The sequence below is a fragment of the Dermacentor variabilis genome, chromosome 3, assembly GCF_050947875.1.
Source record: "Dermacentor variabilis isolate Ectoservices chromosome 3, ASM5094787v1, whole genome shotgun sequence".
Lineage (NCBI taxonomy): Eukaryota > Metazoa > Arthropoda > Arachnida > Ixodida > Ixodidae > Dermacentor > Dermacentor variabilis.
The window spans coordinates 74712402-74734313 of record NC_134570.1 but is presented as its reverse complement, the minus strand read 5'-3'; the positions used below and the strand labels follow the sequence as shown (position 1 = coordinate 74734313).

General features: G+C 49.1%; 1 protein-coding gene across 1 annotated transcript in view; it reads right to left on the bottom strand.

The window, feature by feature from the left end:
• Window positions 1–20486, bottom strand: part of LOC142575879 (uncharacterized) — a 209490-nt gene extending 189004 nt beyond the window's left edge. Inside the window, exon 1 of the mRNA XM_075685631.1 lies at window positions 20340–20486. Coding sequence (XP_075541746.1) covers window positions 20340–20430 — 91 coding nt within the window. The 5' untranslated portion in view covers window positions 20431–20486. The remainder of the gene's footprint in view (window positions 1–20339) is intronic.
• Window positions 20487–21912: the final 1426 nt, after the last annotated feature.

Genomic DNA, 21912 nt, shown 5'->3' with positions numbered 1-21912 from the left:
AGTTCCAGGATTTCGCACGTGAGCTGATCGTGAGTTCCACGTCGGAGAAACGACTGCACACATTGCAACGCCGGCCTTGAATCGCAGAAGACTGCCCATTTTCTAGGACTTTCAGCATTTATCACTTGAAGCGCGTCGCGGAGAGGCGCGAGCTCTGCAGCTGTAGACGTAGTAATATGGGAAGTCTGGAACCGCTGGGTCATTCCCATTGTTGTCATAACTGGAACAAGTTTACATTGAGCAATGCACGGTAATTCCAAAGTCGTAGCCACTTTTACTCCAATATCTAGCTCGTCACGCAACATTTGCCAGGGCTTCCAATAGTAGTGAAATAAATAAACAAACAAATAAATAAATAAATAAATAAGTAAATAAATAAATTTGCAGTCTACGTCCGCTAAATATAGGTGATAATAATTAGTACGAAATGAAGTGGACGCGGATATCAGCGTTATAAGAAACCACGGTGAATCTCAAAAACTATGCGATAAATTGTGTGACCACAATTATAGAGTGCTAACGGCACTTCACAGTTTGTCTGTTATCAACTATTGATCACAGCCATTGGAAAACAGACAATTAGCTTTAGCGCTTGTTTTATATAAAATTGCTCGCATTCTAAAATTGGTCAGCTGCGGAACAAATGCGCCGTCTGGTATATACCGCTTGCACAACAGCGTTTTTGAAGAGTATATTTAATGAAATAAAGAAAAACGAACAATAAGTTCAGGTAATAGGCTTCATGCACTATAGTAGCAGAGGTCATTCACGAATATTCACAACATATTCCACAATCTAAACAAATGAATATTATATATTCAAAGGCAACATAGAAAAACCCGTAATGCATGCCACAGGGGAGGGCTTTTCTTTGGCCCTAATGTATTTATCCACGCAAAAAATGACAAAAGCAAGTAAAGACAGGATCGTTTTGTTTTGTCGCTCTCCGAAATGGGCTCCTCGTACTTTGTTGCATATTTAATAGGAAGCGTACGTGAGGACACCGGAAGTTTGGCGAGAAGTATTGCCTGCTAGAGCAGAGATCGCGTTTTTGAAAACTTCGTTACAGTTAAACAAACGCAGCGTCCGAGCGCTGCGCTTCCCCCAGGGATTGCTAAAACTCAACTTTCGTACTGCAGTATGAGCCCAGCGAATATATATATATATATATATATATATATATATATATATATATATATATATATATATATATATATATATATATATATATATATATATATATATATAGAGAGAGAGAGAGAGAGAGAGAGAGAGAGAGAGTCCGAGGAAGCCGGGCCGCTTTCGCGAGCATACTGAGTGGCGCTTTGTGCACGCAGCTTCGGAACAGAAGAAATCGTCCCTGCGGGGAAATCTAGCTCTTTGTCGGAAAACGGGAGCAAACATGAGACGACAGAAGACTATAGATAAGTAAACTCCAGGTCTCCCGGAGGGTGTAGTCTCCGTGTGTTTCTCGGAGTCTGTGGAAACAAATACAGGTTCGGAGAAGGCCGAGGAGTCGCAGCCGCCCCTGTTCAACAAGGGCGGTCCGCGGAACGCGCCCTCCTCCTCCTTCTCCTCCTCGTTCTCTTCCCGGATGAACAGCGCCTTTCGCAAGGCGTTCACCGACTAGACGTGGGCAGCGCATTTCAGGCGATTGTCACCGTTATTGCCATGCGAACGAGCGCGCCCTTATACGTCGCTCTTCCGCAGAACTAGTCCAGGGAACTTGGCCAGCTCCGGCTTAATATAGGAATGCCAGGATTGCCTGTGCTCCGCGGCACGTTCCGTAGCGCATTGCTTGCGTGTACTGCTACGCGGATGCGTAGGTAAAACAGCGTTGCAAAAAAAAAAAAAAGAAACCAGAAACCTTAAAACAAAATTTGGCCCCATTTCTAAGGCCCGCAATGGTCGCACATAAAAAGATATCATAATTCGCCTTGCGACTGCAAGTGCCCTCCGATTAAAAATTGTTTTGTGGGGCAGGCAAGGAGATGGGGCTTGGACGCTGTTGCTTGCTTCCCTGTTCTTTTTTTTTTTTTAATTCTTGCCGCCTCTATGCGGACAGATGAAGCGAATATTGGTACGCATTGTATTGCGGCACCGATTCGACTGGAAACACGACCAGAATTCCTCTCGGCAAGCAATGCGAAGCCAGTCCGGCGGGTAAGACGCTGCTCTGCGCGGCTATGACGACGTTTGTCGTTGCCTTTGTACTTTGCTTTGAAACGGAATGCAGCGCACGATGATATAGTCAACGATGCGCGCGCTACGTAAAAGGGCATATAGTCAGTACTCTAACTGCGGCAGGAAACTAGCCCGCTGGTGGATTAAGACCGAAAATCCTCATGCACGCGCACACACGCGGGCGCGCGCGCGCGCGCGCTCTCGCACTTTCTCCTTCCCTCAATCATTCACACAAGCAAGAAAATCTGAAACGTCCTAGACATAGTCGGCCACAGGCTGGGGCAGGGCTTCGAGTATTTACGAGCTAGGTGCACGGTCGCAAAGTTTCCTTTAAGGACCATCTTTCTCTGTCCGCTAAAAGGGAAACACGGCGACGGGATAATAATGAGAGACGCCGAGAGTGCCGTCTCAGACTCGACGAAAGCTCACGGCCTACAGTCGAGTAACATCCGTGCGGTGTTCCCACCCTTCGCGTCGTAGTACTGGTTGCCGAACGTTCGCAGCGCGAGAATGTCCTCTATTGTAACTTCAGCGCGAGAACCGCGCGAGGGCTCGTTCTCTCCTTAACGGTGCGCCAGTTCACGCCCCGCCTGTCGCCCTTGGAAGACGAAAGATGAATGCCCGCCGTGCGTCAGCGGCACGCCAGCGCGAGCATTAACACCTCGCAAACAACAGCAACGGGAGGCCGCCGCCGTAGTCGTGAGCGACGTCACGAAGTCGACACGCGCGGAGAGAGAGACACATGGAGGGGAGAGCAGAAGGGAAACGTGCACGGAGCTGACGGCGCCCTAACGACAGCAGCAACAACGACGGCGGGAGGTCACAAAGGCCAGGTCCGTTATGCAGCCACGGCGTCCCTCACCGCCCTTCCCCCTCACCCTTCCCGCAATTTAGGGTGGCCCCTCTCTCGGCCTTTCTGGTACCGACAAAGCAGCCGCGAGGTGACAATGCCGACGTAGTCGTGACTAAAGTCGTGAACGCGAATTTGCGCCACTCGTGAGCGTCGGAGGCTTCTTCCGTTATACCGTATTTTCTTAAATTTAAGCCACTACGAATCTAAGCTGAGCTCCTGATGATAATGCGAATATCCACCTCACCCTTTCCGCACGTAAAACGAACAATGCCGTCAAATTAAAGCTATTTCTTTGCATGCAAGCCTCAGCTGCCATAATATGAAAGCTTGGACAAGGTATGTAAAATACCCGTAAATAAAAAGACAAGGTGGGCCAGCTGCCTACCATCGGAGTGATGTGGAGAAGGTTTTTGTCTTAGTGAACTTCAGCGGAACAGCCTCTCTGAAACACCCGCCGTGGTTACTCAGTGGCTATGGTGTCGGGCTGCTGAGCACGGTCGCAGGATCGAATCCCGGCTACGGCGGCCGCATTTCCATGGGGGCGAAATGCGAAAACTACCGTGTACTTAGATTTAGGTGCACGTTAAAGAACCCCATCTGGTCAAAGTCTCCGCGGTCCTCCGCTACGGCGTGCCTCATAATCAGAAAGTGGTTTCGGCACGTGAAACCCCATAATTAGAACCTCTCTGAAACTGAAGGCACATTTGAGACGTCAAACGTAGGAGTCTGCAGTGGCGGTGCGGAAGGCGCGATGTGTCATGTAATGGCGCGAGTGAGCATCTTGTAAGATTGCGGTAACGGCCAGCAGTCAATTAGAAGCGTAGACCGTTGGGCCAATTGGTGTATCACGTAGTGTGGTTGATTGGAAGTAGGGGCTGGAAGAAACGGAGTGGACAGGACAGACGCTCACTTGCAACTGATGTTTAATGAAAGGTTTTCCAGGGAGCGCAGTGCCGCACATGCGCAGTCAGGAGGCTGATACAAAGCTCATGCATAATCACATGCAAAAATTGTAAAGAATGCTAACGCCCAAGGAGATGACTAATTTCTAGACACACATGGCAGATATATGCACAATCTGCCATACGTGTGTCAGTGTCCCGCCAGTTGCCCTGACGGATTAGTTATCTCCTAGGGCGTTAGAATTTTTTTTACATTTTCTGCATGTGATTATGTAAAAACTTTGCATCAACCTTCTATCCGCCGTGGTTGCTCAGTGGCTATCGTGTCGGGCTGCTGAGCACGAGGTCGCGGGATCGAATGCCGGCCACGGCGGCCGCATTTCGATGGGGGCGAAATGCGAAAACACCCGTGTGCTTAGATTTAGGTACGTTAAAGAACCCCAGGTGGTCGAAATTTCCGGAGTCCTCCACTACGGCGTGCCTCATAATAAAAAAGTGGTTTTGGCACGCAAAGCCCCATAATTTCATTTTTGCAACAACCTTCTGAATGCGCATGTGCGGTCCTCCGCTCCCTGGAAAACCTTTCATTAAACTTCAGCTGTAAGTGAGCGCCTGTCCCATCCACTCCGTTTCTTCCAACCCATACTACCGCTCAACGACACTTCATCAGCAGCCATTTAGCTCAACGACTGCAACAATCTCTACGCCTGAGAAGAACTTGAGCGGTTTGTTTCAAATACACGCGCAATACAATAGCGTTTCATCATTCCGGGCTTTCTTTTTTTTTTGTTTTGGTACTTCATGCGTCCAATAAGCAAATAAGAAACAAACAGATGGGGCCGGAAGGAGGATGTTACATTCGAGAGAGAACGGCAGTCCCTTGGACTACGACTGGCGTCGGGGGGGGGGGGGGGGATGGCAACAAGGCCACCACGGAAAGAGGAAGACTGGCGCCCAGATGACGCGTACAAAGGGTGTTTTTCTCGCCGCTTCGGTTCGTTGGCCAGACCGAGCAACAAGAAGAAGCAAGGTCCAGTTGCACGGAATTCCGGAGCCGATCTGAAAGGGCGCGTGGGCATGACAGACACGCTTGCCGGCCTGCTTCAGCGATCTTTACTACTTGGTGCGGCCGCCGAGCCAAGGTGTGCCGAAGGAGCCGAGGTGTCTCGTTCGCACGAAGCAACCTTCCTTAACTCGAACACCGTAGATAGGAAACTCAGGCCCCTGGTTGTACGCGTCGGCGCTAAACAAAGCGGCTCGATCTGGGAGGCAGTGTTATCAAAGGAGTAGGCGGGATAATTCTGATACAAATCGCGATACGCGTGTTCCCAAGGGCAAATTACGGGTAAATCCCGGTGGTAGTATGACTAGAGGTGTGGGGGGTTCGATCCTGATAATGATATCAAATTTATTCGCTAACGTGCGCCGCGGTGATAAGTTCTTTTTTTTTTCATTGGTATGAAATATATCTCGAAACTAGTGAACATTGATGGCTACTTCCTATGACACAGGAGAAAGGAAGATCAATCTCGTAAAAAATTAACGAAGACGTAGCAGATGAATACGGTTTAGCGCACAAAACACATTACTGATGTTCCAGAAGAGGAAGTTACTATAGTTCAATCAAGTAGCTCGAATATCTTCACGTAGAAATTAGGGAAAGCAAATGCCAGACATTTACAATCTGTGACCCCATAGAATGGTATAACTTGAGAAGAGCTGGTCGATATACAGTAGTACAAATGTCTAACTGGGTGTTCGTCTTCCGGTTAACCTCCCCGTTATGTTAACCTCCCCGTCTTGTTAACCTCTTCGTCTTTCGGTTAACCTCCTCTTCTTTCGGTTAACCTCCCCGTCCAATGAAGCGCGCAAGCCTGTGGGCAACTGAGAGCAATTTTGAAGACCGGTAAGAGGGAGAAAGGGAAATGGTGTATGGACTGCCTAGAAAACATTATGATGTCTCTAATGCAATGTCTCCTCTGCTGGCTGTACTGCCTATATTTTTGGGAATAGCTTTGACACGAAGGTTGGAGAATCATTACTTAAGCATCTATGTTCAGGTTTGTTTTACTCGGCGGTACCGAAATAATCGCATTAAAATATAATAAGTGGAGATATTGTGGCGCATAACTCCTTGACCAAGAAAGAAAGAGAGGTAGAAATACTTTGAGGACTTGGTGAAAGATTAAAAAAAAAAAAACGGGGGAGGAGGGTTACATGAACTGTCAGGATAAAATAAAGGAACTGGAGAAAAAAAAAACGAAAGAAAAAAGTTAAAGAAAAGAAACGAAAGAACACAAGAGAATGGCACCTCGTCATGTGAACGACGAGGCCCATCTCGATTGACCGACACAGCAATTCCTTCATCGACACTTATATGTAGGTGACGTCAACAATAAAGGCTGCAACAAAAATCAAGGTCATCCATCAAAGTATAAGTAAACAAGAAATGAAGACTATCTACAACGCCACATTAAAGAACATAAAATAAAAATAAAAGAAGAATTTATAAATGAACTCGTATAACAGGCACTAAAATGAGGGACGCCAACTAGTCAAAGACTCAATGGTGAAGCAATACACGGGTAATTGGAGATTGTTGAGAGAGGTCTTCGTGCTGTACGCGCTCCTAGGTAGTACGATGATGATGATGATGATGATGATGATGATCACGCTTGAATCGTCAACGATCAAAGTTACGGCCACGGTGGTTAGGGCTTAGCTCCATACATCTTGGCCCAGTTCCAGCCTTGTAACTCATGAAAATTTCAGTTACCGAACCGCGGCTTAGAAATTGCTGGACGCGGGGCCACTATTGCACAACCAGGCTGGTAATAACAGTTCTCCAGGCGCACTGCCTTTGCTACTGATCATCCCGTCGTATAAGAAAGAGAAAAAACGTTAAAAGAAGCATTCTCAAAACAGAAACGACAGGGAGAGATTTGCCAACTGATACAAAGATGTTCACTGAAATTCACGACTTGTAGAAGGTTGGATGTCGCAAGCCGGTGAACACGTGTCCGCGGACCGCGAAAGAATCGTGCGCAAATACGCGTGTCGGGCGTCTTACGCGAATCTTGAACTGCAACGAGAAACGGACGAATAGCTGCACTCCTTTTCATCGGAAATTCTAATGGTCGAAAATACTTTTGAAATTCTAAAGGAGATCCCGCAACGCCTTTCTTGGAACTTGCGCTCGGTATTTCAAGGCCTCCTTTCTTTCGTCGCCGCCAAGATCTTGCATGCACAAAGGCGAATCCCGAGGTTCAGTGACGCAGCAGAATCGACGGAAGAATGCAAACTATTGGGACGAAGGGAAAAGACCGGCAAGTCATTTCCATACTTCTCAAAAACGGAACGGCAAGCTAGTACGCACACTTGCGGTTCGCACGAGGAACGACGAGAAATGTAGGTGGCGCTGAAAGCCTTGATTTAACGTTACAGTGACTCGACTAGCAGGCAGCAGTGGACTCGAGTTAATGAGCACACTCTTGCGGTACATTGTCTTCGTCAGCTTTAGCGACGCGCAACCACAGCTAGCGTATACATGCGAAAGCTAAGTATGGAGAGCTGGGCTAGTTGGTTATGATTAGCATTGTGAATTATAGTTCCAGCGCACAATTGAACAAGGACGAGGAGAGAAAGACAACACGAACGCCGGATAAGTATGGAGAGCTGGGCTGGTTGGTTATGATTAGCATTGTGAAACATAGTTCCAGCGCACAATTGAACAAGGACGAGGACGTTCGTGTTGTCTTTCTCTCCTCGTCCTTGTTCAATTGTGAGCTGGAAGTATGTTTCACAATGCTAATCATAACCAACTAGCCCAGCTATCCATACTTAGCGATATACTTTCTAGTACATTGGGCCCTTTCCCCCCTCCTCCTTTATGTGCAAACCCTTCCACCGGCGTTCGTGTTGTCTTTCTCTCCTCGTCCTTGTTCAATTGTGCGCTGGAACTATGTTTCACAATGCACATCTGAAAGGCCGTGCGCGGCCATTGCAGTTCCCGGAAGCCCGTATAACTCTACTTTCGTCCACAGCCAACGAAAACCCCAACCTCAGTATACGCCCTGTACAAAACACTGTCAAGGCCTCTTGCAGGTATTGCGCAAATAACGGCCGTTTGCACTGATCAGGTTATCGGTAACTTTATACGTACTTTTAAGACACGGCAGCCAGAAGAGTATAGAAAAGAAAGGGCTCGCCACTCGGTTTGTCTATCAATGAAGTTTCGAGCAGCTTTCAACGTGCATTGGAAAGAATTTCTGCAACACGGTACAAGCTGTCATGCCAGTACGCATCCGTCGTAAACCAAGTCCAGAGGCTCAGTGCGTTTTGTATAGTTACCGCGTCTAGCTAAAGAGGCCCAGTGTGTGCCACTTCAAGTTTCTGTCAGACTGTTACGCTCCAGCCTCATGGTTTAGTTCTGCCCAGCCAGCCACGTTAAGCAAATGTTCTTATCCGTGGCAGCTCGGCCGTGCGCCTCCAGCGGCATCCCCGTCAACGTAACCAAAACTACTCGCAGAGCGAAGGCCCTTGTTTTGGACATCCTGCTAGAACTATTACGCGTCAACCCCACCTGCAGATTTCCCCATCTCGACAGTATACATGTAACTGTACATGTACGGCAGTACAGATGAGAATACATATGGGCCGGCCCCGGCTGCACCCAGCTGGAACGCCACAACCTCGCAGATGTTCCGCACCTGTCCCGCTCCAGGTATACCTCAGGAATGGAAAAGTAATCTGACATTAGTGCTAGAGGGCCCATCACGAGCTGTTGTTATTCTTCCACCGTTCTACAGCTACAGGAAGTTACACACTACATTAATGGTGTCCTGCCATAGTCGTCATTATCATCATCATTACCACTGTCGTCGTCGTCACGGTCACCATAAGACAAGAAGTTCGCGGCTGATGAGAAACAAGAAAAGCATGCAATGTAGTTCGTTTTCTAGATATATCATCATTGATGAGCTTTCAGTAGAATCGACTGCCAATTGAGACGACTTTGTCGCGCCTTTTAAGCAGCAACTGACAAGAGACAGCAAACAGAAGTCGCTGCGTCTCCCTAGCTGCCCCACAAGTGTTGCTCCTGCGTTAAAGAGCAGCACGACACAGCAGTGAAGAAAAAGACAAATACAGCCGCGGGGACAAAAACGCGATCATTATCTGCATCCAGAAAAAGAAAAAAATAACCAACCGAAATTAAAGAAGGAAAGGAATGCGGGGGGAAAAAAGAGAGCAATGACCGTAACAGTGGAAAGAAGAGAGCGCCGCATTCAAAGCCGAATGATAAGCAGTGGCAAGCGCGAACGAGCATCGACGATGTCGAGCCTAACCTATCTAGCTCACTGCATGCCGACGCTTGCCCGCAAGGTTGTCGGCGGCATGCCGGCGGCTGAGTACACGCACAGATCCACATTTCCACACGCACTCGCGTTAAATACGCGCTCGCACACACACGGGCAGCCATCCCGCGTACCCTGCTGCGCTGAGCCAGCAGTGCAGCCGTTAACCCGCGCAATAACGGCGCTCCACGCGGTGGAGAGGGCCCACTATACGGTGCAGCTTCTCAAGAGGGGAACGAGCTGACGCGACGCACCGCTGCTCGCGCTCCATTGAGCCGGCGCCGTCTCTGCCGTTGTTGCGATGCCAGGGCATGGCACGACTCGTCGTCCAAGTAGAGTGACCCGTATTCCGTTGGGGCGCCTACACCATCCATTTTTTCTTTCTTTCTCTGTTCTATACGCTCCGCGGCTGTAACGGCAAGCTATACCGGCGATGAAAGGAACCCACGTAGCTAGCCAGGCTACCGCAATACCTGTGCGCGCGTTATGCGGAGGGCCCTTTTATTGTTCGCTCCAGGGGTATAGGAACACACGCTCACCTGCCGTGGAGAAGCTGCGCGTCTGCGCAGGATTAACGTGTCAGCGGGTCCTGACGACGACGGCGACGAAGCAGAAGAAAGTGTGCGCACGCCTTTAAAATGGAGGTTGCGCAAGAGCGCTATCGCTGAGTGGCCGGCGACGTGCGTCGCAGGCTTTGTGCTCTTAGAACCCCCTTCTGAGAGCCCTTACCGTCGACCGAAAGCAACGGAATAATAAGAAGAAGTGAATAATTTAGCCGGCTGGAAAACTGAAGGCGTACGGAACTCGCGTCGAGTCGTGAAGGAACAATGACAAAAATAAACATGCAGGTGCTGCTCTTAGTGGTGACGGTTGTATAATAAGTGAAGTAGCAAGGCAGGTTGTAGGTAGAGCACTTTATCTTGCGCAATGAGTGCCTAGTTATACAAGGGTTCTTAAGTTACTTCGGTAAGAACGAAGCACTAGAATTATTCACGAACTTGCAAGATCACAGCGCTAATCTTTCTCGTTTGAAGTTATAAATAGAATCTTGCAGGACTGTCCGTCAAAGAAAAGACCGAGATTATTTTGGAAACCGCAGCACTGAAATTATTTTTGATCAACCTTAATATGCATCAAACAACGTACACTTGCCGCTACCGTATGTATAGGTTAGTGTTTCCCTTTGTTTTTCGTTAATAACTCCTGCAATTTGGCATTCAGCTGCTTCGAACACTTTGTTCTGTCGCATCAAGGGGATGTGCACAACAGTTCTATCCTTTCTTATTATCGTAATGTAGAAAGGCGGGGCTTGAAATACGGCGCTGCTACTGCTTGTTTGACGAAAATAGGGTTTACAAGCAGCTCTAATGCGGTGCACTCTCACACGTACTACTTTGTGTAGAAGAACAAGCTTGTTGCAGTGAGCGCACACACAACAGCGTTACAAATGAACACTAGAAAATCTAAATCTCGAAGCTCTCCTTTCCATCCTTTCCGTTACCCTGCGATCATAGAACCGTGCAGCAGTTGTCTTTCTGATATACCCCCCCCCCCCCCCCGCTCTCCCCCTCCCGTCCTGCCGCTTGGCGATCATCGTCTCCAACAGCTACAAATACTACACATTTCTCGTCTAAACGATCTAATTCTTTGTAGCGGCGAACACGTCCGAATACTTCCGCTCACGATGCGCGACAATACAACGCCGGCGTTACAACAAAGTCAGTAAAATAGGCGGTTGGCGATGTCGAGAAAAATGGCCGCTCCTTACACGCGTATTTGCCGCGACATCTACCGTCTCACGCTATAGTGGCACAGTGGTCCGTGCGTCAGACAAAGCGCGACACCGCAATAAAAGGATGGGACCCCGAAGCAGCCGTCGGGCCGTAATATATACGTCGGAGAAAGTCACTAGAACTCGGCGTACAATGGTGCCGGAAGGCTTCCGATATCGGCGACGAAACTCGACGAAAAAGGGACCGTCTCTTTTCTTCCTTCACCTTTCTGCCATGCCGGTCTGGAAAGAAACCACGCGCGGAACAGAGCATTGCCTCGGGACAATAGAGTCAAAACGCGCCCACGCACAGGCTGCTCCGAAGCTATAATACCCGTGCTTTGTCACAGGCTGTCATCGATACTCGTGAGAGTTCCGGCAGCAACGCATACGCACCGAACCGCCCAGAGCAAGCAGAACGTCCAGAAAGCGAAACGAATGAAGAGAAACGGGGTAAGGAACGATAAACGGGATAAGCAGTTCAAAATCCGACGACACCGACCCCGCTCCGCCCCGTCATCACTCCTAATCGGCGCCGGTCTGGCGTATAGTGAACTGGGCGGCATAACTGACATTAATTACTAGTAGTATAATACGCGAACCACCGCCAAACCCCCATTTCCCTTCACATCCTCGCCTGTCTCAACGCCGAATCAGTGATAAAGAGGGAGAGGGGGAGGGGGGGCGACCGACTAGGGTACAGCGTCAGGTCGACCGACGTGAGTCTTCGCCGGTGACCGTGTGTTTGTGTGCGTGCGTGGGCGCGGGTGTGCGCGTGCGTATTTTTATGCGTAGCGCTGTACGAGGACGAAGCTTTTGGCAGATGGCAGACGTATCGATTGCCCGCTGCGCCGGGGCAGGGCCACAGCTACGGGAGAGACTGCCACTACTACGGCGACCCGCCGGACGCCGGGAGACCCAGACAGGCGCGGTGGCGCCGGACAGAATGACGGCCCGAGCATAGTGCCACGCTAAGAACGCTCTGCCAAAAAAGGATAGAAAAAAGAACAAGGACTGGTGAAAAGAAACAGCGGATATGGAAAACACAGACGGGCGTGGACGGAGAGGATGAACGAAGTAAAAAATAAGGAGACAGCGAAAGACGAGAGAGAGAGAAAAAGAAAGGAATAAGTGAAACCAAGCCTGGGTCACTAACCGCTGCCACGCACCGGGCCGTTATGGTCAGGAAGGAAGCGGGCGAGTTGCCAGAAGTACTCGCCCGAAATGCGCGGTAGTAGTTTGGTTTAGTTAGCGAGAGTGGTGGGCGCAGTCATTTACGCGTCGCAATTATGGACAAAGTGTTCTGAGACTTGCGATCATAATGTTTTGACAGCGCATCAACGTTGTTAATGTCAGTGAGCATGGTTACGTACTCCGCGCATGTACGTAGCACACGACAAGACTCAATGCCTGCAGAAGACTTGCAACTTTTTTGCAGACGGCGAGCATTCGGCAATGAACGTTTTGCGAACGTATTGCCCATCGGAATGGAGTGCGAATGTCGCGTTGTTGTGGCTCTCGTTCCGCGGACAAACAACACACTGTTTGGAATAAGGCTTCCAGAGCACCGTTCACTGGAACAGGTTGTAGCAAGCACCGATCTAGGAGTTTCGCACATTTGCGTGTTTTCTATATGGAAACGAAAAGAAGTCGTTTTCCCTTCTCGGCACTGGCACTATTACGAACGATAAGAGTGATAACATAAGAAGAGCTGCGATTCACAAAGTACGTTTCTTCCAAATAAACTGTCATTTAGAAAAGCACCGATTCTTGAGCAAGGAAAGCAGACTCCGCAATAAACAGGGATTGTAACATGTACACACTTCGGTTATTTTTCAATTCAGAACAAACACCCTAACATCGTTCTAAGAAGACGTACACAGGCCATGGCCATTGCGGTGCGAATGAGCCGTCGCTGCGGCTCGAGGTGCCATACGTTACAAGGGGCGCGGCCAAGCGCGCTAAGCCCCACGGTGTTGCCGAGACCAGACGAGAAGACACGCAAGTTCCGCCGCAGACGGAGAAACAGGCGGCGAGGGTTAGCGAGGCCAGACGTAAGCTGCAGAGACAGACGTAAAGAAAGAAACGGCAGACGCGACGTCACGCCCCGCGGAATGTTGGCGGCGGAAGCTGAAGACCCATCCACGAGCCTCGTTACTCAACACGCGGTCTGGGCTCCCCTTGCCTGAGCGAGCTTCTGTTTTTTTTTTATGTCAAGTAGCAGCAGACCGAGGAATTTCGGCAGAAGTTGAGGGGAGAAGGGGGTGCGAGGAGGGTAAGGGTCCAGGTCCTAGTTCAGCATAGTTTGGGCGTGTCCTCTGGGATGTCGTCAGCACTGTTCTTCCGCATTGCGGTTAGCGGGAAATGTCGAACGAGAGAGTGTGAAAAAAATAAAATAAATCACGAACAAGATGTAGAAAAAAAGCGAGCAGACTTGTAAGCCAGTGAACTCGAGTGTTCAGAGGTTACAGAGCAGGGACAACGTAATTGATTGCTATTTCTGACTGACTCAGGCCTTCATCAACTAAGTGCATTCGCGTTGCTTGTGTTTTTTTTTAATATAAAGCCACATACTTGCACGATTGATTGCGACATGGGGGCTCGACGACACAGAACAACCCCTGAGCTGTGAGAAGCGTCGAAAATGTTTTGACTTTCTGGAGATATTCACCGTGCGTATAAATCTAAGCATACGCCTGTTCCTGCCATCCGCTGTCATCGGAATACGGTGGCCCGCTGCCGCGAATCGCGTCCGCCATCTTGCGCGCAGCAGCGCAATGAGATTCTTCGAGTTTCACTTGTCATTTTGGAGTTGCTACACTTATAACGCTAAACGATAAATGAAGCTGAATGCAACAGACGGCTAACGAGACACGTCGACATCGACGAACAATCCTTCGAGAGCAGAAAATGGGAACGGTAGGAAATACATACTTTTCGCGGAAGCTTGGGGGGTCGTTCTTGCAAATCGTGCCTTTGAAGCGGCGGCTTCGTGCTGACTTGCCGCAGCTGTGCATTTGAAAAGATGGGCTCGATGTCCTTCTACGCGTTCAGAAAAGGAATTCGCGAGAGTAACGACTTCTCAAGTGCGGTGAACCGATTCTACAAACGCGCTGTTTTAAAAATCTTAGCGCCGTCTGGCGTCGGCCCTTTTTGAAGTTTCAGCGCTCGTTTTGAAGAATCCTCCACACAGAACTCTAATTCAAAATATCACTCGCTTTATCGTAGGATTGACAGCAGTTTTTCATTTCTACTTAAAGAAAAACAAAAGAGATCGATTTAGTCACCCTGTAATGATGACGGCTAATCCTTTTCACGTAATATTAATAATAGCGAGACAAATATTTTGAAATGAGGACAATATCACCGATTCGGAAAGTACACAGCGGAGTTAGATAAGAGAGTACATAAAGTCTAGATGTAGGTCCCAGACACACCGGGACATAATATAGAACCAAAGGCGAGGACAGACTGCACTACAGACTATACGGAGTCCCGATGCATACATGTAAAAGCAGTTAGAGCGCAATATCGTACCAGAGCTGCGCGATATATAATAAACATTCCAGGTCACATAAAAGCCTTCTGTCGACAGTTTTCGCGCGCTAATACATCGTTGATACGGAGTGGATTTATCTGAGGTACGTAAATTGGCACATCCCTAGATCTATGCTGCGATTCGGAGCAGATCGGGCAGCCTCAATTCTAGGAGCCGTCGAATTGCCTCGCCGCACGCTTAGACATCTAGTGTTCGCCTTGACAGCACACGCATGTTCTGGGATCTTATTTTCGACATTATCGCTATGGTTCATAAAGTGCCGCACAATGCAGATAGCGTTACATCTTGAGCTTGGAGTAACAACGTCTTGCGTGTCTCGAACACCTCGGCGCTGCTGTTCCTCGGGCGACGAGCACTTGTATAAAATTTGAAGACCGTAATTTGTTTTCAAACCGTGCGCTTTCTTCGTCGATGAAAGCAGATCGGCGTAATTTGTTTCAATATCTTAAACTCAGGCGTGCGGCCTACTGTTGGGGTCGTGCGCAAACGATATGAAGTGAGCTGTTTACTGAAGCAAAAGTAATAAATAAAATAAACACGGCAGGCAATTTAATCTATCGCGCGACAGGATGGAACCGCTATTATTAAAAGGCGTCCATTCTTGAAGATGCAAACGGCCTGCGTATTTCAGGAGCAAAAAAGGAAAAGAAAAAAAATAAAGGGAGTAATACATTTAAGGAATGCGGCGCACACTGGGGTGAATGATCGGCGCGCCCCATCGCTTTATGTTCCGGCCGCAGACGCGCTTTTATGTCCGCCGCCTTCAAGGCATCTGCCGTACTCTCCGCATGTGACAACTCCAATCGATAGCAGTGAGTATTGCTCGCGCATGTTGTTGCATACGACCGAATTCCGCGCCCATTCAGGACCCCGTGCCGCCTCAGTGCAATGCCCTGGATTTTACTATCGCAAATCATAGTAATCTTGTACAAAGTGCCGCGGAGTTCACTGACCTTGATATCCAGAGCACGGAATAACTAAATTTCGGCGGGCGCCAATTAGACAGGGTCGCCTAAAAGCACTACTACTACTACTACTACTACTACTACTACTAATAATAATAATAATATTACAAAGAGAACCTGTCCTACGAAATATTTCAACTCTGGGGCGCTATAACGTAAAACTATTCCAAACTTTTCTATTCCAATTCTGCTATCAGCCCTCCGCCATTGGTCAAAAGCTTTTTCGGACCACCCCCACTTCACATGTCTGTCACGCGACGTCACGAAAACCGCGATACGTCCCCATCTGATATGATGTGTACACACTGATTATGCATGGTTCGACCGAAAAAAGAAAAACAGTTATTTCTGAATCGACGCCTTTTTGCCATTAGCCCTCGCCTATTGGTCAAATGTTTTCGGGCCACACCCACTTCACCTGCCTGTCACGCGGCGTCACAAAACCGCGAAAACTCGCCGCGTCAAAGTGACGTGTACGCAATAAAGATGCGTTAATATGCCGAACAAAACTGAATGTGCTTCTGAATAGCCGCAGGCTGCCCCGTTCCGAATGGAATAAAAGATGGCTACCGTCGATCGCCCAGGCACTGGCTGCTCGTACCTGCCGGAGAGCATGGGTTTATTCGCGTACAATAAAACTTTCTGCGTGGTCGCGTAAGGTTTTCGAGAAGTTTCGGCACGTTCACGACCTCGTTCTGCCAAGTCTTGTTTGCTGTCGATCCGTTTTAGTGTCATTTTTAAGCTTACGTTGCATGCCGCCGCAATTTTCGACCAGCCATCGCAAGCTAAGTAAGGGAAAGCGGACCAATCACAGACGCCGGCACCACCCTCTTCATCCGGTTATCGATTTTCAGTGCAATGGCTCTGCCCCATCGAATCCCTCTCCACTTGAGCGTTCTTCTCGCCTCTTGTCAGCCAATTAGATACGACAAGCCGCTCAGTATAGGCAATGTTATTCGATTTTCAAGCAAACAAAAGAGACCTCCTATGAACGAGGAGAGCATTTCATTGGTCTGTTTCGACAACCCTGCGGGTAACCGCCCGGTGCTTGCGTCGGTGGTTACGCGAATTTGACGTCAGGAGATTGGAATAAAAACATATTGGAACAGTTTTACGTTATAGGGCCCCTGTTGTGCTAAAACGTTAGTTCATATTGCACATAAGATTTCATATTTTATAGAGTTACAGAAAACGACAGCCACGTTGCAGGTGAGTTTCATTTAGCTCTTATGGGAGATGTAACTTCGCATAACCGCACGGTTCATACACCATCGGTGTACGCCACCAAACATACAAAGCAAACTGACTGACTGACAGAAACAGTGACAGCTGCCCACCGCACCTAGCCGTAACGTAGCGGTAGGTCGTGGCACTAACGTAAGAAAGAAAAGAAAAATGAATTGGCGCTGTCGCATTTGGCTCTAATTCGTCCTCATGCGGTGTTTTGCGAGCCGATGAAATGAGAACAAATTAGGGTCAAAGGAGACAGCGTCAGTAACGACAGCTCGGGCAGATCTGTTTGTCTCTCCCTAATTGTTCCCGTTCAAGGCCTCTTACACTTTCGAACCAACTCGGCCTCACGAGCAGGCCTAATATAACGGCGAGAGACCGGAAACAGACTCGCACGAGCCACACTTTCGCCGTCGACACGTTGACCTTAACGGTGCTCTTTAGCGAGTGACGATAACAGTACACCCCCCTCCTCCCCCTCCCCCCCATCCCCTGCCTTTCCGTGGCCGAGGCGGACGCATCATTCAAGCGACAAGCGACGTACGTCGCCCACCCCGACAGCGCCACAACACGCCATTCGCGCGTAGAACGTCGTAGCGTGTGTTTCAGTGCCGCTTCAACGCTCCAGTCGACACAAGGGTATGAAAAGAAAAAAAAAAAAGGAAAAGACCAGTCGAGCAGCGAAAAGAAAGAGAGAAACAACGGGACGCACGCACGAACATTAGGTGTAGAGGAAGCAATAGAGCGTGCACGCATCAGGGAGCAAGCCGCGTATAACGGATAGGCCGAGAGGGGGAAAAAATAAATAACACTAAAGGCGAAGTGACACGCGATGAACGGGCAGAGAGCAAGCTGGAAGTAAGAGAAAACTAAAGAGAGGAAGAGATGCTGAAGGAGAGGATGAATGAAGAGAAGGAAGAAAAAGAGGGAGAGAGAAGGCGTCGCGCCGTTGGAAGAGTTTCGGGAAAGAGAACGAACGAGTGGCGGTTCCGAGTCACGCACGGCTATCCCGGAGTGAGCGCTCCGCCGCACAACGCACTTGCATTGCAGAGAAGAGAGCTTTGAGTCTACGGTGGAGACGAGTGAATGGGATGTGGGAGGGGGAAAGGAAACAATAAAAACAAAGGGTAAAAGAATCGAAGGGAGTGGCCGCGCCAGCATCCAGCGTCGCCGGTGGCGCTCTGCGACGGCACGGCCAGGATTACGGTGCGCATGCCGAACGAAGCGGTCCGGTTTGGGTGTGTGCGCGCCGAGCTCCTCGCCGTCGTGTCGATGGGACGAATCAGGCGTATACGCGAACGTGCCTTGTGTTCCTTGTCTTTGATTGAATTCTTAATTGATCTCTTCATTTTAAGGTGAACAGTTTGCTTCAGCGCATGGATGCCACCGTCTTCGTGTTAAGGCGGTGGCATGTTAAAGTGTGAAGGCCGATAGGAAAACAAACAACTGGAATGACGCACTCAGTGTACAACGAGCGTGTTAGATTATCTCCATCGCGCAGCGTTGTATGAGGACATCCGCATTTAAAGTTCTTAGTCTTCAAGATGGTGACATTCATCGAGTTAAAGAGCAATGGTCAATGCACGTGACTACTTGACGCGGTCGCTTATTTCCTTCCATTTAAAGATAAGACTTGTTTCTGTCTATGGCGGCTACGGTATTGAAATCATTGGGCTCTTCGTTTTAGCGCTGGTCACTGTTGCGAATCCTACGGATTAAAGTAACTCTATAGTGCGTTATGAAGTCCGCACGCGATTATTCTGGCTGCAAGTTGGCCCTGAGAATTTTCGTCAGACAATTGTAGCAGGAAACCACGGCATCAATAGAACAAGACATAGGCACTTAGCAGCTCTAATTACAACCAGCGATGCCCGTGGATAGCAAGAGAAAGGTACAGAGATATGGAGAAGTGCGGGTGGCCACTCTTTTGGCCACTACAGCGATATCAGAGCGGATTTAGAGACTGATTTTCGGGATTTCTTGAATATAGGTTAAAATAAGAGGAATTACAAGCGGATTACATAGCTAAAACCACACGCCAGCGATTTTGACTAGATCATATAACGGTGTATTTCCAGATGGAGACGTCTGGTTGTTCACGTTAAAAAATAACATAAGAAACGGGACATAATGTGACTTTTATGCTATCAAGGATTAGTCGAAACGAGCAACAACACAAAGAAAAACGCGGGCAGATTGGAGCCGAAAGTCAATGCATGTACGAAACGTTGCGTAAGAAAATCTCATTTCGAATCACGATAAGTCCAACGCTATCTAGTCTGTAAGCCTCTCGCAACAAGGCAAGGAGAGGTCTAGGCATGAAACACTCTAAGCTAAAAAATAGAAGAAGAAAGAAAGAAAAGGACAACGGACATTGCATAATCGGTTCCAGTCTCATTGCAAACCACGTAAGTTGCGATGACGTAGAATCAAAATCTTACAAGCAGGAATCCGTGGTGGTTTCAGTAGTCCACATCCTTTCGCCGGCTCTGATGCGGCGCAGATAAAAATAAAAATAAAGAAGGAAAAAAGAATGCACGACCATGACGCACACGGAGGTCGGTTAGGCCTGGTTAACATCAATAACGGAAGCCGCGGTAAGGACGCCGGCGTGAGGTCGCCACGGCGGAACCCGAAAAAACGCCCCGTATCGACAAAATTCCGGAGACCCAGAAATTGGCCGTTCATTACGCGAGCTCTCAGGTCAATACTTCAGAGGGCACCTTGTTTGCATCGGCGGTAAAATAGTGAAAAGAAGAATAACGATCGCTTTGAAGCACTACATAGCAGCTGTCAATGATGAAGAGTCTTGTACGAACAAAGACGTATAAAAAGAAAAGAAGAAAAAAGGAAGAGAAATAATGAATGAAGGCGTAGACCAGCAGTTTGGTAACTATAGGTTCGAAACACGTCGACGTACTGGCTTTTACGACGGCTTGTCGACCTGCTTGTTACTTCCCGGCACCGTGAGAAAGAACGCGTGTTTTCGACTCGCACAAAATTGACTAGAACCCGTTTGTCGGCCGGCATTCCGCTCATTCAGCCAGTCCTCCGAGGAGAAACAAGTTCACAAACACAAAATCAAGCAAGAAGGGACAGTTTCCTTTGAAACGTTATATAGGTGAGAGGCTGAATTTATGCGAGATAATTCTGACGTGGTTTTATGCATACCTTTCCTTCCGGTCCCTTCGGTTTTAAGGCAACGGGAAGAAGAATGACTCCGTACGTCGGATGCACCATCTCACTCGTGCAAAGAGGGCCACTTCAGCAGCAAACGGAGCATGCACAAATTTAGTTTAGCGCTTGGTTAATCGCTAAGCAGACGACATGATTCGATTGGCGTCTGCTACCACTGTACGGAGGAGCTCTCGCGCGTCGCGCGGAGAGGAAATGAGAGAAGATGCTGCGACTTCGGCCGACGGGAGAGCCGGCATCGGCGGAGAGCGGGGGGGGATAAATATCGACATCCCGGCTGCAGCAAGGGAGAAAACAAACACACGGCCCGTGTGCACGCGTCTCACCTTTGGCGACGCGCTGCAGGATAGCCTCCTTGTGCTCGGGCGTCCAGGGCGGGTTCAGGACGAGCAGGAGGTAACCGCCGCCGCCGCCCATGTTGGCCGCGCGCAGTCGTCGCCGGCGGGGAGCGACGGTGTCAACTCGACAGCCGAACGGCTAATGGCGGCTGCCTCGGCTCTGCAGTGGCGGGGCTGAAGCCACGTGACCCGTCACGTGAGGCTCCGCGGCGCCTCGCGAACTCGTTGCCGTGGAGACGGACCGGTGCCGCCATGACGCCGTCGCGCAACGCCGCCCGGCGCTGACGCCGGCGGCGACGCCGGCTTCGCCTCACACGCGTGCGCGTCTCCCCGGTATCCGGTAAATTTAGCAGCGGCGGCAACGCTGTTGCTCTTGGCTTGCAACGTGGCGTGGTAGGAAGATTTCTCTCGCAGTTCGGGGGAAAAAGAAAGAAAGTGTGGCAGGCGAAAGAAGGAAGAATAGAGAATAATCGGGCGCAATCGATGGAGTGAGGGAAGAAACTCAACAACGTGGGCGTGTGTGAGAGCACGAGGAAAAGCGGAAGGCGTGCACGCACCGAGAAAAGAGAAGTTAATTAACGCGCCATGAGGACGGGATGCCCACGAGAATTTAGTCTAACAAAGACAAAGCACGCCTTATAAAGGGATTAATGCGTGCTGACCGGGTAAGGATCACGGGCAAGAGTGTAGGAGTTGTAAGACCGCTGTCCACAATCTTGGCATTAAAGGGTTGGTGTCTTCCTTGCCCGCATCCTTTGCGTTTCTGCTAGGAGCCACGCATAGTTGGCGCTGACCGGCATTGCCTAATTACGGTTCCCCTTCAACGCAGAGTCTTCTCGTTTGCTTTCGCGCTTCTTAGACTCGCCTGCCAAGGTTCATTCCGTTTTTCGTGCTGGAAAGAGAAATGCAACTGTGCGGGATTAGACGATGCTACGGGTGGGGGGGGGGGGGATCACGAGTGTTTTGTCACGTTTTATAATTGAGTACCATCACTTGCGGACTCCGAGTGAGTTTCCTTAGGCGTGAAAACAGGTGTGGTCGTCTTTCACTCAGCAGTGTAATATCTTAACTTGAGCCAGCTGCTACACGGCGCTAAGTAATGTGTGAGCAACGCTGCAAAGACTGAATACTTCAAGAAAGTGACAGGCATGACTCAAGCCGGCTCTGGCTAGAGTCGACGAGTTCCACGGAAATGCAAGTAAACAAAAAACATGACTCAGAATTGCGGCGCTGTGTGGGCGTGTGCATGGAACGTTTATTACGTGGAGTGCCCTGCCATTACAGTGCTTTTCAGACACTTTGTCATCCGACTACAGAGACAAGTATGATGGAAAGGAGGTTGTGCAATCTCTCGCACCCCAGAGCACTCCTATTTGTTGAATGGATAGGAGGATTTCATATGGGAAAACTGGAATAATGATTGTAATGCTTTCGGACAGAAGCAGGAACATTAAGACGCAGATGATTTTAATCATCTCATACACTCTGTTCATCGATTCTCGGAACCTTAAGTCTAGTAAAGGTTATTCAGAAGCAATGGTGGTAAATTAAAACAATTAAG